The 20015-nt window shown below is 38.7% G+C and overlaps 1 protein-coding gene across 3 annotated transcripts in view; it reads right to left on the bottom strand.

Moving 5' to 3' along the window:
• Positions 1 to 20015, bottom strand: part of pde7a (phosphodiesterase 7A) — a 52971-nt gene that overhangs the window by 3779 nt on the left and 29177 nt on the right. For 2 of the 3 annotated variants that reach the window (XM_088919436.1, XM_088919438.1), the window contains exons 2-9: positions 14708 to 14768; positions 10317 to 10406; positions 6387 to 6538; positions 5552 to 5615; positions 4930 to 5025; positions 4466 to 4566; positions 2435 to 2566; positions 563 to 654 (exon numbers count right to left, since the gene is read on the bottom strand). In XM_088919436.1, coding sequence (XP_088775562.1) covers positions 563 to 654; positions 2435 to 2566; positions 4466 to 4566; positions 4930 to 5025; positions 5552 to 5615; positions 6387 to 6538; positions 10317 to 10406; positions 14708 to 14768 — 788 coding nt within the window. The remainder of the gene's footprint in view (positions 1 to 562; positions 655 to 2434; positions 2567 to 4465; positions 4567 to 4929; positions 5026 to 5551; positions 5616 to 6386; positions 6539 to 10316; positions 10407 to 14707; positions 14769 to 20015) is intronic. The other variant, XM_088919437.1, reaches the window with a different exon arrangement.

Here is a 20015-nt window from a genome sequence, read left to right as displayed (position 1 = left end):
AAACCTGCATAAATACTTTTATTACATCAATGAAGTTCACACTGTAAACAACGTAATCATTAAGAATTTTAAAATAAAGAATCTATCAAGAGTTGTCAAAATGATGATCCCAAGTTACAAACTGTGTCGCATTACCTAGTTAACCTTAATCATTTGTAATGCATGGCCTTAAAAATAATGCATGGCCTAATAAAATATTTTAACATTTAGTATATGTGTGCTTCTCAAAACAAGTTTATTTTAATTGTAGCCACAGATTTTAGTTGAACCCTGTCAGATTGTGCATTAAATAGACACTATAATACAGCACAGAATGTGTGCAAATATAAAATAAAAAATCCAACCCGTTCTATAAAAGCTAAAAGACATCTGTTTAAACTGTCTAATACTCATGGGGGGGAAAAAGAGGCACCTAGTGAAGTAGTACGGATGTTATTATACGTAATAAGACAAATACCTTTAGATGATTTGGACATTTATGTAGAATGCTGTTTTGTCTACAGGGTAAAAACTGCTGTACATCAAATCAAAGTTTCTGACTCCAGAAACTCAGTGTTCTCACCTCTCTTCAACAGGAAGATGTGCAAACAACCCCGACTCTCTCAGCAGGCCCACTGCTGACCTCCAGTGGTGATTCTCTAGAACTGAGGTATTCTGCAAATTAACACAAAGGCATCTTTTCTACTGCTGCCAATGCCAGCACATAAAGCCAAGCAAGCAGCAATACATTTTATGATTTCAGTACTGTAGTTAAGTACTAAAGCATTAAACCCACAAATGAATCCTTTAAAACAATTTAAAATATCCTGGATAATATTTTAGTTCTTTTGTCTAAGGCTAGCTGCAGAATTCTGCTGTTGTGCCAGTTGAGTACATACTTTGCATATACAGAAAACACAGGATGCTGCATGTCTTTGGAAACTTGCATTATTCATGACACCACAAAATGAACCTATACTTTCCAGTCAAGGAAAATAAAGATGCAACCATGACTCACAGCTTTGATTAACACAGTATATAAATCTTTATAATGGAAATAACAGGTTTTGGATGCAAGGTGATGTTAGTGGATTTGCTTAATTATCTAGTGCCCTTTGAAGGCTGCTACTGTCACATTTTAATTTCACTGTGTAAAGGCTTCTTTACATAGATAATATTGAAATTTAATTTCCCTAAGGCAGTAAAGAGCAAATAAAATTTCTATCCATGCCAGTATATTCTGAAGACAATTTGCATAAGGGCTTAAAATTTTCATCAATGTTAAAAGTTCTCAGGAAGAAAAGTACAATATGACATGTGGAAAGTTAAGCAAAAATCTAGTTAAATATGAAAAAATACATATATTAGGACCTCAATTTAAAACATTTAAGTGACTTAGAAATAGATAATTTCCCTTCTTAAAATGTCAGTGAAGACACTTTCACCCTTTAAAACAAGGCAGATGACAACTGAGAAGTCCACATCCCTGAAATAGGCCAATCGCTTCAAAGCATCCCCCCTTATACCTGGAATGGTGATCATGTCAATGCCCACCCATGTATCAGTTATGAATTTGCTATGATCCAGTACCATTTCCCCATTTTAAAAACTCTAATAACGCATACGGTTCTATAATTTGCGAGATATAACATTTAATTTCTTGGTTGCTATTATTACACAAAGGTCCAAACTGTTAACTTTAGCACATACACAGCATTTTATTTCTGTCTATACAAACTGAATTAAATCCCTTACCCCCAATTATAATAATATAATAATAAGTGCTTTACAGTTAGTGAGGACTCCCTTCCACCACCAGTGTGCAGCCCCACCTGGATGATGTGACGGCAGCCATAGTGCACCAGTACACTCACCACACACCAGCTCTCAGTGGGGAGGAGGACAGAGTGATGGAGCCAGTTCAGAGATGAGGATTATTAGGAGGCCATGACTGGAAAAGGTCAGGGGAAATTTGGCCAGGACATCAGGGTTACACCCCTACTCTTTTCCAGAAATGGCCTGGTATTTTTAATGACCACAGAGAGTCAGAAACTTGGTTTTACATCCCCTCCCATGGATGGTGCCATTTATTTTTACAATATAGTGTCCCCGTCACTATACTGGGATATTAGGACCCACACAGACCGCAGGGTGAGTGCCCCCTGCTGGCCCCCACTAGCACCACTTCCAGCAACAACTTTAGTTTGTCTAGTTTTCTCCCATCCAGGTACTGACCTGGTTCACAACTTGCTGTGTTTCAGTGGGCTGCCAGATGTGAGTTGCAGGGCGATATACCTGCTAGAATTAATCAAGTCTAACCTATTCTATACAAATATGATCAAAACCTTGTGGATTATCTCTCCTCTTTCCTCACTCACAAGGAGGCGTCATCACCTGTATTAAAAAACAAAACATTTGACTTCTGATCACACTCTGCCACAGTGCCTGCTCTTACCTTGTATAGAGCTGCTAAGTAATGATTTGTTTTGATGAGGAAAGGCTGATTAACTCCTGGGTGGTCCAAGTCATGTGTTGCAGCTGCCAACAGACCCAGGAGGATATCCCATGAAGTGAGGGATTTGGAAAGCTAAAAAGGAACAAAAAGCCACATTTCAAGACAGGGAGTCCTTTTAATATCTGGAAATACAGTATAATCAAAAATGGAAACTTTGCTCCAATTTCTTGAAGTGTCACGATCATAAGTCATGACCTTTAACAAAAGTTGCAAATGAATGGTGATTTAGTTTCATCCCAATTTAAAAAAGATGAATCATCAAGTAGCCAAGTAGATCCAACCCTTTACTATATAAACTTGAAGCTTTCGACTATCTCCTACAACTCAAATTCCTGTTTTCCACCCTAAATGAGTCTCCACACATTTTCTTTGCAATGAATCTGAAAGCCTCCTGGGCTTACCCTACATATATCCTTCAGGAACTGGAGTCAGTGCATACATCTCTGTGTTCTGTAGAGTTTACATGTATATGGTCTTTAACCTGCTCATATTTAACAATATGCACAGAATAATTCCTATTGCTCTTCTTTGTGGTATAATGACAAAAATAAAATAAAAAAATCTTACAAGTACACTGTAAAAGTCACCTATGTGATATGCTCCTACTTCCTTCGTTCATCACTTTGCACTTGCTGACATTAACTTTAATCTGCTTAGCATCTAGCCAGTCCATTATTTTGTCCAAGTCTTTTTGTACATTCATTCCTGCAGTTTCTGTTTGTGACTCTATTGTTTTTGTATGATCTGCAAATTCAGCTAGTTTAGTTTCTAACTAAACCAAAACCTAAATCATTGGAATGATATTTATGCAGTAGGTGTACTATCAGTTTTTAGGTCTTTATCTTTAAAACATTGATTTCTCAGTTTCTTAAACAATCCAGTCCTTATTTCCCTAGCTTAAAACTTAACCAACTGAGCAAGTAATATGTTTTGAACTATTAATATAGTTTTTGAAGAATAACCACCTTTCTTCCTCCTTTGACTCCACAACAATCTGTTCTCAGTCCACTGCCTGCAAACCGTGCCTCATTACTTCTTAGCCTGCTATTCTAATATTATAAACCGTAATGTTGGACTGGTGCTTTAAGGTGTTTATCAAAAACCAGTATATTATGGTTACAACCTCACTGTGGTCTTATCACATACATCCCTTAGATCAGGGCTGTCTGAAAAGACTAGGTCAATAAGGAGTCACTCATTGACCATAAAAGCTTTTCTTTTATGCATGGAAAACTGACATCTCCAAATAATGTCATTTTCTACTCTATTCCTAATCTCTTTAAGTGGCCTGAGCTAATATTGTTCCACTTTACCCATGTAGATTCTACATACCCCTCTAGCCTCCCTTATCTGGCACGCAGGTTATTTACAGTTCCATCTCACCTCCCCTTCTGTCTAGCCTTTTTTTCCCAAAACAAGGAATACCTGTTAATTCTACAGTCAGCCCTGTCATTCTTCCCTAAACAGGTTTCATATTTTCCCACAATATCACAATAAGTTATTTATTGCAATTGTGCAACAGCCTCATGTTCTTGCATTTTAGTCTTCAAGTTATTTGCATGGAGCTATAAGCATAAGAATGGATATATTCTTAAGTTTGATCTTCGTGTTCTTAGTCCTAAATTTCCTAAACTGTCCCACTTTGAGCCATCTGCCTCAGTTTCCTAGTTTAAAAACACCACTACTACTGAACACACACACACACACTGCTCCAACACAGAGTACCCCTGGCTCAGGTCAAACCCATCCTGCTTGTACTGGTCACATTTGTCCAGAAAGATCCCCAGTGACAATGCATTGAAAAATATTACTTTTAGTTTGGAAAAACTGGCATTAAAAAGATCACCAGTAACATTGATTCATTTTATCGCCATCTGCCGTACCAGAATGAAAATAAACCGCGACAGCAAACATACACGCTGGTTAAGCTCACTTACAGTACAGTGCAGAAAATAAAATGGCCTTCCTCACCTTGGGCTCCTTTAAATAACAGTGCATGGCCTGAGTCACATCAGCAGCATGAACAGCATTGTGATACGGGTTTTGACTGTGGTAGTCTTCTTGAACCATTACTAATAAAAACACAAACAGATTAATCAAACTGTTACAACACTGCACAATTCCAAGAGGGCATAAAAATATATACATTTTTATTTCTCCATCACCACCTCACTGCTTATGTGCAAGCACAGCCACACTCCTACTGTTTCATTATAGTTTAAGACCATGTAAACTATGCTCTACACAAATTATTTCATTAAACACAATGTTCTGTTAAATAGGAAACATTGTGAACATTTCATTGTAACTGAAAACCCAATTTTTCTAAATATCACTGAAGATTCACAAATGTATATTTATTAAAAAGTCTCCAACCCAACTAAAACATCCAGGACAATCGCATGCACAACTTGTATCAAAAGGAAAACAATTACCTAAAAATCTACGGAGTTTTACCATGTCTAATTGGAAGAGATCAATCAATCCATACTGGTTAAACAAATGAAAAGTCAGGGAGACCAGGCTGTTTCCTGGAAAAAATAAAAACAACGGAATTAACAACATGGATTGGATTATGAGATTGCTTCTCACTCCCTCACACCCCCCTCTTCAGTTACTATACTAATTCAGCCCTTCAATGTACAAGCTGCTGACATTAATAATGAAGTTTATATTCTTGTGTGCAAAGCCATATCAATGTAAATTATTTGAAAGCCATTGCCATCACAATTCGTTAGCCAAATGCACTGTTTCAAGAATGTACTGTATTTTTTTTCATTTCACGGCTGTCCAATTAGGAATCATTCCATTAGGAGCTATTTCTTTCCTTCTGGGCTCACAGCAATGGCTCCTGTTTAATTTGGCGATTTTGTTTGAAATGGCATCAAGGAAATCACAGGAGCCAAGAGATTCAAGCCCAGCCCTGGCTGTGTCTACCAACGGTGAGCTGCTCCAAACATATAAATAAGCATTCTGGAAGTAAAATAAATTTAGGAATCATTTAATGTAATCAGGTTCCAACACAGAGCTTCCTAGACTACTGTATATCAAACTTACCATTTGTTAGCCTGTCAAACAGAAATATGTCGAAGTTCCAGCTTCCAACTTTTTCCAGCATACACTGTAAAAAAATATATTTCTAAAATGACCACACAGATTTACACATCAGCAAAGGATTTTAATTGTGTTCACAGTGATTGTGCTACAAGAGCTACAATAAATCAGCAAATTTATGGAGAACTTGCTTTCATGCTGTAATCAGAAATGTTAATGTTAAAAAATTTAAAAGGTATTCTGTGCTTAACATTAAACATCGACATAATATTCACAAACAGAACAGATTTTCTGTAGTAAACAAACGATTTTAGTTTTATAACTCTTCTAATGACAGCTTCACATTCCAAAACTTCAAAACAGGCAGCGTCTCTAAATGGTGAAACATCTTAGCAGTTCCAGTTCATAACTGTCTTTTCCAGGTCTCTTTTTTTTCCTCCTAAGTAAAAGAATAACTTTCTTTTAAAGCAGCTTCCCCAGAGCGAAAAGGGCATGACGACCCCCCTCTTACCCTCTTCATTCCCATTTTCAGCTGCTCCCTTCAAGGAGGTGTTTTAGAAAGCCTGTGGTCAAGAGAAATGTCTAAAAGAAATCCTTTGTTCCGTGTGCAATCAGTATATTAGCCACAGCTAAGTGACTGCTCCCTGCATGGAGCTATCAGACTGTGTGAAATGGTGATATGGGTAGAGCAGGATGCGTGTATACTGATGCACATCTAAGACTACTGTTTGATTGAAAGTGTATTTTATGTTGCGTTACGTGCTATTTTGCGTTTGTGTATGGCAAAAGCCACGGATGAAACCGGACAGCGAAGTTCCCTCTTCTCTCGCGCCCAGACCTTGGCTTGGCCGGTGTAGTCATCGTCCAGGATGTAGAGGGGGTTCTGGGGAGGGGCGCCCCGGAAGAAGCGCGAGGAGTGCAGGTACCTCTGGAAACTCAACAGCCGGCGGACCTTTCTGGCAGACAAAGGGCCCGCGGACTCGGGGCGGGCTGGGGGGGCATCACCAGGAGAAGGGCAAAAGAAAACAACACACCAAAGGGGTTACACCATCACCAGGATTTCCAAGACAAAGCAGGTTTTGCCTTTGTTTAATAAAAAAAGAATATTCAATGCTTTTTTATTAATCTATTTTGTAAACAAACGTCTGTAAAACAGGAATAACCAACACCTCAAATCATAAAGGAGTCTGTGACAACTTTTTAAACGTAGGGGAGGAGAGATTTTAAAGCACTTCTGCTTGGAGGAGCTACATGTTAAAGCACATAACATTGGTTTCACATTTAGAATTGCAGAAATATCCACAAAAAAGAAAACGGAGTGACACTAGCGATCTTTCTACATTGCTTCAAAACGGATTAGCTTGAAAATCCTTTTTAAAAACACTAAATTGTTTTGCCATCCACACAGCCAGATCCACATAGTTTCTAAGTATAGTCAGATCGCATTTTCTGTCATAGTTAACTTAATAATTTACTAGTACAGCAAACAAGTCAAAATGTTCCTGGTTAGGGGCTTAAACTAGATGTTTTTGTCAAAGTGCATCCCACCTCCAAATTCCCCATACATTTCAGAGAAACACATTTTTAAATGACAGAAAGTAAACACCATTCAAATTTCTTTTGAAAACACATCTTTCAACATTAACCTGACTTCACATTCCTCAAGCCAAATCATACAGAAGTTAAGTGACCTAATAAAGATAACTAAACAAACCAACAAGCCATTTTAAATCAAGTCTGAAAATGTTCCCTGAATGTTTCCCTGGGAAAGGGCCTCTTTCCACCTTACTACGCACCTTTCTCACTCGGCCCCATGCAAGCTGAGCACAACGCCCAGCAGGCGAGACAAACCCGTCGGCCACAGAATTTCAGTTAATTTGTTTCGTCTTGGAAAAAAGCAGCAGCAGCTTTTCGAACTCGGAGTTCCAGAACTCTTAACTGCAGTGAGTCACGCGACGCGTCCGCCATTAAGGCAGAGGAACAAAACGCACACAAGGGACTGACCAGGTGGATCCAGCCATCATGGGATGAATTGTATGTAGACGACTTCTCCCAGAAAAAGTGACAAGAGGAGATTTGAGGAGGTATTAGGCCATCCGGTGCATCCCCCCCCCAAAAAAACAAAACTTTATGCATCCCAAACTACCAAGTGACCCCAGTGACCCTCACAGAAGCTCCCATAACATACCCTGTAAGGTGGGAACATTAAAGCCCAAAGGTAATTTAGAGTAACTTGTGTCTATGTCCCAAATTACACCTTGCATCGAGGAATCTTAAAGTGTGAACACTGTGCCCTCAATTGATCACTGTAAATCGCAACACCAGAACAGTTCAATGGGCTCCTACATACTGTACAAATACTGTACAACTGCAATTCCTCAGAGTGAGACTGCTGGTCTTGTAAGTATATGCTGCGTTGCCTAAACCAAAAGAAGGCATCGCAAAATATTAAACCTGCACATTTTTAGTGCTGTGTATGGCTTTGGAATGAACTAATACTTTCAACTACATGTTTTGTTTAGCGCTTTAGAATTAAGTACTGAAAATGCACATAATTGTTTTTAAAATATCTTCAAAAAGTGTACCTGGGACTTGAAACTAAAACCAAAAAAAAAAGAAAAAACAGTGAGAGGGAGCCTATGAAATATCCCAAAATACAAGATCGCAAGGGAAAACTGAAAAATACCCCAGACAAAAGCTGGTTTAACTGAAAAGATCTGCCGAGTCCAAAGTTTACTTGTCAGCTGTTTCTCATAGCCTTTTGTGAGAAAGAAACTATTTATTGTTAGGTAAAACTACATTTGATGGTAAACAAAAAGCCAGCTGCTAATTATTCTGTCCCAATCGTATCAGTCATTCTTCACAAAAATTTAACAGGGTTTTAAAAACTAGTCTTAAACATCTTGAGTTGTGCACTTTAAGCAAAATGTCCAAGGTTTTCATCAATAGCCATTTCAAATTTTCCCAATTCTTTTGGATTATTATTACTGTCCTATGACTGACGGACTTTTTAGCCAAAAGCCTGTTTAGAGTCTTTTTCTGTGATTGTTTTATCTTCTGCATCGGCCGTATTTTCCTTGTCTTTCTAGTTTTAATTCAATTTTGTGTAAAAATATTGTAAAGCACTACACAATTGCTTTTAAAGGCAATATTTAAAATGGTTTATGATAACTCTGTACTGTCTAGATTCAGATTAGTGGTGGGCTAGAAAGACTGGCTGGAGCAGTCTGGATGAGTCCCAGAATGGAGCTGTTGTGGATGCTGAGGGAGTGGGGTGGTGTCAGAGCGGAGCCAATGTGAGCACAGAATACCATCCCCAGACGGAGGACACCAGCAGCTGCCCTGGCCGTCCCCACTGTGACTGTAGCCAAGCCAAGGCAAGGCGCTGCTGAGACAGCGGTCCTCCCCTCCCCTCCCCCAGAACTGTACGAGAGTGGCCAGGGCAGGAGAGGGCCCTGCCAGTTCAGCATGTGCAACACTGTCTGATCCAGAAGAAAAACTATTAACAGCGCAACACAAAAATAAAGGACAAGTCCGGAAACTGTGGAAGAGTGCACTTAAAATGGAGAACGGGGGGACATCTCTTTGCGTTAAGGGAGGTGGGTGTATGTAACAGGCTGCCAGGTCACATTGCTGAAGGCAGCGCCCTGGCCTTCTTTTAAGAAGCGGCTACAAGACTAGTAGGAGCTTCTGCAAAACTAAATGAGCCAGGGGGACTGAACGGCACCCTCTTGATCGGAACCAGTTCATCACCAGGCATGGCAATGCTGGCAGCCAGACATGTTTTTAACACAGTGGAAGTTATTGCAAAATGCCGTCAGCAGAAGGCAACAAAAAGAGACGTGGTCAGAGGTTCGGACACCGTGGCTCTCCCGACTGCGCCAGGGGCTGGGGACAAGGCACACATCCATATTTAAAAACAAGGGGAAGACAGTGAAAGGAACTCGGGGAAAAAAGAGACAACACCACAATGCCTTTCAAAAAAAGCCCTGTCCCCTTTGCTCTTTTTATATTTGGATAGACCCCCGTTTTGTGCTTTTATACTAGAATATGCCTATATGCACTGAATTCGCAGTTTGCTTTTGCCATGATTTCAATAGAACAATTTACATAAAAGTACTGTTAAAACACTTTCATACCCATCTGTTTTTATTCATGTTGTCAGTCTCAGGAATGGTGTGAATGAGGTTATGTCCAGTATTTGAAACTGACCACTAACCTCTAGTTCAGTCCCTCAACGTCTTCTACTCCTGCTCATTAACTACTCTCTTCCACCTCTCATTAACTGCTCTCTTCCCTCGTGGCTCCATCCACCTGCTAACATCAGGACTGCTGCATCTACGAGCACGCTCCAGCCTGTTCTCAAAGCTCATTTAATCAGACTTGTACACTAGCCTGAACCCTATGATTCATCTACTACACTGCTCTTCTTGACAGCCACAACAAAACCAGCTTTCCATGAGGTCAGTGTTTTTACTGCATAATTCATGACAGTGATCCATTCTCCAGTTTATATCTTTGACCTAATTAGATTACATACTGCACAACACAATCGTCGCACATGAAACCACAATACTCATTGCACAAACTGTGATTGCTGTAGCTTGCCCTGGATAATTAAAAATGTGTCTGCAAAATTAAAATGTGTTTATTATCTGCAAAATCCACATTTTGTTTTGATTATTCGGGTCTTGCACGGGTAGAATGCCACAGCACAGAAAACACCCAATATCATATTCATACTTACTTTTCACACTTTCATACTTACAGTGCAAAATTCGGAAGTCGATGTACAGGTACAGGTGAGAGCCCCGTCGTTCTGGTTCAAATCCCAACCGGCTTCTTACTCTCACATCTCCTGGAAGGCAGGAAAAAAACAGCCCTCAAGAAACTTTCAACAAGGCCTGTAGTTGAAAAACAGCTTATCTGGCAATGACAAATAGCAGCTTATAATGTATGACAACTAATGAGCATGCAGCATCGTGCCAATGATTATTAAAAGTAAATGTCAGCAGGGGCATCAAAACGGATAAATAAGCTTGTGCTTTGCATTCAAACAAAACCAAAACGTAAAACACACTCTTTAATGATGCTTGTCAGTGCAACCTAGCGTGACATCTGTTAATACTCATTCAATATTTCATCTTTCAAAGGCTTTCAAGAAAATTTGCACAAACTGTAATACAAAATAATGGCAGCTTTCAGCAATTCAGTTGCTGATGATTGTAAAATTAGAAACTTTCCCACTAGCAGTTACTTACTTGAAAACAGCTGTTTGAATATTACACAAGCCCCTATCAAAATACCAAAACTGTGAATTAAAATTTAATATCACAAAATGTGAATGATGAAACTAAATCTGTGAAACGTGGGTTTTAAAATAATCAAGGTAAAGGAAACACATAAGGTAGAAATCTTTGATACAAACAATGCAAAACGGAACAAGCAAGCAGTGCTGACCAGGATGTTCTTGAAGAATACTGTGAAATAATTCAAACACGCAACAAAAATAACTTCAGATTGTTTTAAACAGGTATGTAGAAGAATCAATGACTCATTGAAGGGCTCTCAGATTCACACATCTCTCGGAACAAAAAGCACCTTGGGTATAACACACAGGCCAAAGGACGCCCTATAATTCACAGCTTCACACTTTTCTTACTCCTGGTCACTTGCATCAGTTCTCAGAAAATATATATAAAGATACAGAACAGTAGTTCAAAATGTGCAAACTTTTCCCCATAATTGCAGTTTAAAGCTTAATTCACTGACAAGAAAAATATTAACCGAGAAAAAAAAATTGGTAAAAATTCCTTCGCTGAAAAACACATTTTGATTCAGTTTTTGGAGGGTAAGGCAATTGTATTCATTTGCAAGGCAGATTTATTTGCAACATTGTCTGTCACTTGACTGAAAGCCTAGCAACAGCAAGTTGCTTAGTCATTAATAATTCTGTCCATCGCAGAATTATACTGGCAAAGAACAGTACTTCCACCTCTCCAGAGACGTCTTTGAGCAGGAATGCATAATGAAAATTCTTTTTTTATCTTCTGCTGCCTTGCTTTTGACTAGAAGACAAGGGCATGGGATATGTAAACCCATATTTAAAAAAACCTATTGCAAAAGGAAAATAAAAACATATTGTAAATGTCACGAGAACTGCAGTTTTAGGGGGTGATAAAATGTGTTTAGTATTGAAAGGTGGGCTACGACGTGTTTGTCTGCACGTTGAGTGCAAGTGAAACTGGGTTCAGTGACACTGAGCATATTACAGAAGTGACATCACTTCCTCCCTAGAACCATAGACTATGACATCACTTCCTCCCTAGAACCGTAGACTCTAGCCCACAGAGTAGCCCACAGCGCACATCCCACGGGGTCTTTGCCATAGGGCAGGTCGTTGCTATCAAGGGAGCTGTGAGGTGCAAGCTCTAAGCCTGTGAATGACAATCTCACCATCGATGTGCTGCACTCAGTCATTTCAATTTTACTACAAACTGTAAAATGGTAATGTGTCTCATTCGGTTACGTATTAGCTGCAGGTTTAAGAAATTCTGCTGCCCTATCAAGTGTTTTCATGTTCTTGGAAAAATAGAAGATTGAATAAGTACGTTTTTTCTTATAACATAAACAGCCACCACTAGATTTTAAAAGCAAATTTATTTTTTAATGAAGGATATATCGACTAAGAATGAACAGCAATTATGGCCAGTTTTCTACTGACAAATCAAACGAAAAAGTGTAACTCTTACTTAGTAAAACTGCAACTTACAAAGCCATCAATGTTTAAGCTCAACAGTTAGACTTAATTAAAAAGAAAACTCGCCTACAACAGCACTGGCACAAGAGCTGCATAACCCAGCGTGAGAAATCAAATGGACTTGACCTTTAGAACTCTTGTCCAACAGCAAGAAGCCTCCCAATTATTCATGTCTTTCATGAACTGTATATAAAAGTTAGCTAAAGAAATGTAGGTGCATTTGTATATTTCAACTTTTATGAAGTAAAATGTGAAAACTAATGAAAATGTTGAATATATCAACAGTGCAATTATAAATCTGGTAATAAAGCCTCAGTATGTTTGTAAAAGCTGCTAGCATGTACCTTGAATGTCTCTGTACTTTAAAAAAACCACTCAGGACCTCAGACAAAAGATTATATATAAGATTATTTATCAAAAGGTTTGAGGTTAAAGCAAAGGTTGCAAACCTATCAGGAAGCGGATGCAAGAATGTTTTACTCAAATTTGTGATGTAGACACAAAAGTGATCATGAAGGATAGCTTGTTACCAAGAGTAACAGACCAATAGCAATTAAACATCTTCAGAAACTCTAGCAATATCAGGCTACAATGTTTACAAAATTACTGTCATATGCTGGCCTCATGAATCTGGTCTGTGGCAGATTTCTAGGGCAACATGAAACCAGAGTTGGGGGAAAAAAGTAGCATATTGCTTACAAATGTGACCAAATGACAGAATCATGACAGCATTATGATTAGCAAAGAAAGGTGAAGCTCATTTTTAAAATAAGTTCATCCTTCTGTTAAGAACAGAAATGATCTGCTCAGCTTTGGGTGTGATTTGCATGCCCTGGTCCTGGTGTCCCTCACTAAAACTGAGGACCAGTGAGATTACAAAGTTTACCAAGATACTTAGATACTGTCGCGGAGCTCAGGCTTAGTCTCAAATGGACTGAAGAATAAGATAACAATGAAAAGTGTGTATTAAACATAATGGCCAATTTTGAAAGGCATATACATCTTTCACTTTTAATTAGTATAAATTGATTGAAGGCCTGGATTTTCGTCAAAGGTGTGTATAAATTTAGAAAATATGATGCGTATATGTGCAAAACAAGTCAATGTTTTTAAGATTTATCAGGGTTTTGTATAACATCATCAGACACAAACAAGGTGGAATCACTAATGCTCATTTAAGTTCATTTAGAACTATAGTCTAGTTCATGTTCTAGATGATCTGCAAATTGGATTTGCCAACTCAACTGTATTGTGTGCAACTGCTGTTTTAACATCTGTGATGACTATTTGTCTTTCCTAGCACTGGTTTATTTTAGGCAACATTTCAAATTTCAGTTAATAACTTGCTTACTTAATTTTTCTTCATTGATGTTTCACTGAACTGATGAAGTTGTGGACAAACGCACCATATTCAGAATGGAAATTGATGGGAAGTGATGAACACAAAAACCATTGAAATTTTATGATGGAAAAAAAACAAAACACAAACAAAAGGCTGACATCACTGGACAAGACTGTGGTAAAAAAATTATAAACTGAAGCACACATGGAACAAAGTCACAATGACAAATACAGCTATTCACAGAAATCACAATTCCTCTTCATCTTGTAAAATTACTAGAGGTCTGAGCAAACAAGTCACTGAAGAATTGTCCTTCTCCACTTCTCTAACTGCCTCATCACTCATGCAGGAACATAGAGGGCAGGTTCATTTACGTTGCAATGAGTGTAAGGTATGAAGCAGGGACCCAACTGCATGCAAACCTGCTCAAGACCACCTTTCACTTCAAGGGGTCTGTTGTCAAACTAGCAGGATTAATTAAGTTTTTAAGAGGTAGAAAAGAAAACGTTGGCCCCTGATATTTTATTCAGGAATTGATATAACAATAAATCTTACCTTGGAATGCCAAATAGATCAAGAGCACTCACTAGTGATCATTCCAGTTAATCAGCAAACAAATGCAATTACACCAAACAATAAATGACAAGACTGAAGCTTAACATACAAGAAAAAAAAACAAGTTGCCATATTCACTTCATTTTGGAAGTACTGTAATTTAAGATTCACACTCAACATAGATGAAAGGAAATTCAAGATTTCCTAGAATACGTGTTTTAGATAACAGTGGTCTTTAGTTAACCCAGTGGTCTTTACTGTGTAAATAAGCATGGGATCTGATCAATGGGTGATTGTTCTATATTTTTGGTTTCAGCATGGGTTTAAAGATCATTTGGATGGAAGCAAGGGTTTCAGTGACTTGTGTAGTTTGGCAATCTTTGAATTGTTAAATAAGTGAATTAAAAAAACACCCTTGAAAACCACTTTTTTTTCAGTACAACCAGACAAAGTTGTTTTCTCAACTTACAGGAGTTCCAGCAAAAGTAGAAACAGCACTTACCTAGCATACGAATATACAGAGCAGTCTGATCAGAACTATCATAGGAGATTGCTCCACGTCTCTGCAAAAAATGAAAAGAAAAATGAGCATTCTGAAAGTATGGAACACTACTCTCAAGTGGGATAAAGGCGTTTTAAATCCAACACTGGGAAATCCTACCATGATGTAAAGGGAAATCTATGCATTTTAAATATATCATGAAATTTTTTAAAGTTGCAAAAACAGGAGTTGTATAAACTCAAATTTACTTTAAAAATATCAATTCAGAAATTCAATCAAAATATCAATATAAACCGTATTAACTAGATGTGTTTTACAAGTTTTCTGGTAATTGAAAGGACACTGGTAGAATACAACACTACATTAAAACAATTTGTCTGATCAAATCAAGCTGAAAGGACTGTTTTGGGGAGCTGCAAAAAACACAAAGGTTACAAACAGGAAGAAGATATGTGGCCCCATTCAATTCAGTTGGTTGCAAGCAGCTACTCGTGCACTGCATGTAGCAATTTCTTGAAAGGTCAGGGTATTCGCTTTCACAATGTTAGATTGACTTTGTCAGTTCCTCTGAGTTCTGAATTCTTGAATCAGGACTCTCAGTCTTATCTGTTCAAGATTTTTTTTAGCCTAATAGGTGGTTACATCAAGTTCGGAGCTTCCCCATCTTATTTTTTATCGTTTAGGACGTTCCCACACAATCCACACAGACAAAATACGCTGCATTCCCTTCTGAATCGACTTCTTAAAGTCTTGTTTAAAGTCTAAATTGACTTATGTTAAAGAACGCTGTACTCATGATAAGATAAAACAAGAACTCTAAAAAACTGGGCAAAAGAAAAAGGGAGGAAAGGAAATGTTTAAAAGCAGCATCTTAAAAAGTCAGTTTGGTGCAGTACTTTCTTACACATTTGTAGCCAGTAATCCCGAACAGCAAGTAATTTTCTCATCATGATTCATGCCTTCCTTCCACTGCGGCAATTTGGCTAATCAAACTGGTCTCCATGTCAGACAACTTCTGCGATCATGTTTTCTGAACAGATATTCACCCACAGTTACAGGCGTACTGGCAAGCAAAGCAAAACTTTTTTACATGATTTGGCTACCAAGAGTAAAGACAGCCCTTTTCTGCCCTGTAACAGTAAATATCATCCATATTTGTATTTAGGTACGTGAAGATTTAAAGAGTTACTGTTTACCTACACCCTAAGGCACAGTGGTGAACCATATTTGTATTTAGGTCCGTGAAGATTTAAAGAGTTACTTTTTACCTACACCCTAAGGCACAGTGGTGAATTATGGGTTACCAACTTCAATGTTACAGTTTTTATCATTTGAATAAGAGGTGCTTTTTCTGCATTCAAACAGAAAACGAGACATGAAACTATTATCGGATTCTAAAGTTCCTTATTTCTAGTTAAAGCATCAGTAGCACTAAACAGCATTAGAGATTGTATCTTAGCAACATATCACTTGAAAAATCTTGGTTAATCCAGCCTACAACTACATCCTAAAATGTATGTTAATGTATACAAATGACCTGTATAAACACAGATGAATAAGTACTTGCAGGATATATGGCTGTTTCTTCACTACATTTATGTAATACTGGTCTCTCTCAGATCATCATCTACTGTATGTTACTTAAATTCTTACCACATTATTACCACAGTCATGAAACTATTTCTCAGTTGACACCTTCCTGACATGTGATTCATCAAAATCACATGCAGAACTGTTGCACACCAAGTTCAAGTTCATTGTCATTATACTCATACACAGGTATATGGTATAACGGAATGCTATTTAGCTAGCTCTCAGACGGTAAGCAGGGCAAAAAACAACAACAATACAATTGTATAAGAAAAGAAAAATAGAGACAACAGGCAATGTGCAAAACAACATCAGCTGTGCAAAGTCATACATCAACAGAGTGAAATAAAGGATAGAAAATTATGGGGCGTGAACTTCTTGACGTGAGGTAGAGTTAGATTATAATGTGTGTTTGAATTTTGATAAAGAGAGAAGGCACAGTAAGGGTTCAGATCGTAGGTGAGAGAGGCTGGAAGTTTAATAGTTTGATAGTGCAGGGGTAAATCTGTCTCCGAGTCTGGTAGTCCAGGCCCGAATGCTCCGGTACCGTTTTCCAGATAGTAGATGGTCAAACAGTCTGTAGCTGGGGTGTGTGGGGTCTTTGATGATGCTTAGAGCTTTCCTCAAGCACCGTCTGTCATAAATGTCCTGTATAGATGGAAGGGCAACCCCAGTGATGGACTGGGCAGTTTTCACCACCCGCTGTAGGGCTCTGCGGTCAGCAATACTGCAGTTGCCACACCACACTGTGACGCAACCTGTCAGTGTGCTTTCTGTAGTGCATCTGTAAAAGTTAGTGAGGATCTGGGGAGATATCTTAGCCTTTTTAAACCATCTTAGGAAGTACTTTCTTAATCAGACAAGATTAAGAAAGTACTTAATCTTTCTTAATCAGACAAGTGGCGTTGAGAGACCTGCTGACGAGCTGCAACCTTAACTTCCCAGGAGGTCTCCCAGCCAGGTACTGACCAGGCTCACACCTGCTGAGCTACACTGGGCTGCCAGTTATGAGCTGCAGAATGATATGGCTGCTGGCATATTTAAATACAATGCTTGTGCCGAGCACCACCTAATATCAACCCTCATCCCCTCCCACTTTTAGAACGGTTTCTGTTGTCTGATGCACAACACAGCTACCTCTAAATAACTGAAAAACCAGGTTTCTGCTACACTTTATTCTACAAAACAGCTCAGGCAGTTCGATGTACAGACAAATGGCTATCCACTTTTATTCCCCCCCCCCCCCCCCATCGGGGTTTGAGGTTATGAAAGAGAAACCAAAGCGGCAGCTGTGAAACGTTCAGCAGGAGTCCAGGCTCTTGCGGCTGCGTGCAGCCCAAGTACGAGAAGCTGCAAGGTCACAGTAAGTCCACCCCCACCCGTCAGAATAATCTCACATCACACGCTCCTATGGCAATATCTCGCTGCCCTCTGCCATGAGGGTATTAAAGCAGGTTATAATAAATCCATTATCTTTAAATATTATGACTTTTTCCCCCCTCCAAGGAGCTATATTATCCACATACACCTGCTGCTCCTTCTTGTTTTCCTTACAATAGCGCACTGTTGAGGACGATACAGACCCTGAAAGCGCCCCTCTGCGGGGCCCTGCGCCTCGTACCCCCGCAGCCTTCGGAGGAAAGCGCTCATGCTTTCGGAGCTCTACCACAAACAGCTAACAGGAAACACTGGCACACCTCCAGGACTACATTCAGATAGTTGGCTGGGGTGTCCCAAGATGGCATCAAATTCATTCTATGACGTCAATTGGCTGAACCAATTTGCATACTTGATTTTTATCCATTACCAACTCAACCCCCCCCCGCCTCCCCCTTCATCCCTCTGAGCTTTAAAATGCAAAACAAAATCCTCGTAAACAGAGGCACAAAAGAGCTGCTCTATGGTTTTCTGCAGCAAAATAAGAAACATCTAACGCAGGCATTTAAAGCATTCCTCGTTACATATTTCACAAGGCTGTTGCTCAAACATTTAATGTTAATCATTAGTGACACTTACCAACTATTCCTTTTTTACAAAAACATATCTCAGCTTGCCAGAATAAAATATTAAGGGTACTGGTTGCTGGAAGTCTTGTTAAGGACTATTAAAAACCTTATTTAGTATGCACAAGGACTACTTACACAGAGTGTAGAGTCTGTGACAAATGCCTATGATGTCTTACAGAAACAGATGTGACTGTGCACACAGCCTTCAAAGGTCTAGACTCCAGACACTGTATACTTTAAATCAGGCTCCAGACTACAGCACACTCAAAAAGATCTGTTTCTGTTCAAAGTTTCAAGGTTGGCAGTTTTTGTTTACCTGAAAACTACTTAAGAGTTTTTACTTGGAGGCCAAGGTACAATGACCTCAACATCAATGAAAATTAAGTTTGGCATAGATCTCAGGATGAAAAATAAACAGTACAGCCGCTATACTCCATATATACATGCACACAAGCATCTGAAGTAATAGTATTTTATATTGTGGCTCGTATTTAAAAGTATATGAAAGCGCTTCACAAAATACAGTAAAACAGAATACAGGTCAGAACGACAGGAAATATTTACACACGTGAAATTACACATTAAAACCTATCAAAATGAGGTGATTAACAAAAACAATCATCATAATCAAATCCTTAATAGACCCAGGAAAGGACTTCCAAATGTGTGGAACCATAGTACGGAAAGCACTAATTTGTCCTTGGATAAGTAAGAGTATCTTTGACAAAGCAGAAGTTCCATTCTGGCACAATGTCAATGCTGACAGAGAAAATCCTTCAATTTAAGTTGGGCCCAGGTCATTTAGTGCCTGAAACGTAAGCAACAAGATGTTACAGTTGATTCAATATTTAACTGGTAACCAGTGGAACGATGCTAGGACTGCACATATACAACCCTCGTTACAGTAAAATAGTTTTCTCTCGTTATAACCCACACTGAGTACTAATGCACTGTTTGTAACATGCTGGACACTCTGCTGGATCTCTGTAGGAACACTACTCAATATCTGTGTTATAATACCAAGGTTAAAGACTGAAAACTTGAATTGCTTTCTCCATACCAAACCCAGACAGGAGTGCTCTGTGGTCCATAATATTCTGAATCACCATCATGTGTCGCTTAAGTTTGTAACCTCAGAAACTGGCATAGTCTCATGACCATCAGCCACCAATCTAAAGTCTCAGACTGCACCGATGTGGTATGTGGTAATCTCAAAATTACCTCACCTCTTGCTGCATTTTAACTGCAAATATTTTACCTCACACTTGTCTGAGGGACACCAGAAGTAATTCCAGCCAAACTTATACAATAAATTGCTTTGTGTCACAGCTAAGAACTATACTGCCAGTAGGGCTATAAACAGTAAGGTCTCGAACATATTATGAGGGTTTGTTGCAGAGAACTGTCACGAATAGCCAAATTTGCACACAATAAAGTCCACCCCTATACTACACTGCAGTATATTTTTTAACCATGCAGACTATAAAGTTACACTGCCTTCTATAAGTAAATTAGTAAGGGATTGGCTTTAAATTAATTTCAATAACACTTATCAACTCAAAATAATAACACACCTGAAGAAGCTCCACAGCTGATACGTTGGGTCTCTTTTCTTTTCCTTTCAGCAGGGAATAAACCTTCACCTGTTCCTCAAAATAATAATTACAAACCTGAAGTAAAAAATGCTACAATAGCATGGGTCCCTCCTTCTC

Source organism: Atractosteus spatula, chromosome 6, assembly GCF_055471065.1.
Source record: "Atractosteus spatula isolate fAtrSpa1 chromosome 6, fAtrSpa1.hap1, whole genome shotgun sequence".
NCBI lineage: Eukaryota > Metazoa > Chordata > Actinopteri > Semionotiformes > Lepisosteidae > Atractosteus > Atractosteus spatula.
The sequence above is the reverse complement of the archived record's forward strand: the minus strand, read 5'-3'. Positions and strand labels throughout refer to the sequence as shown.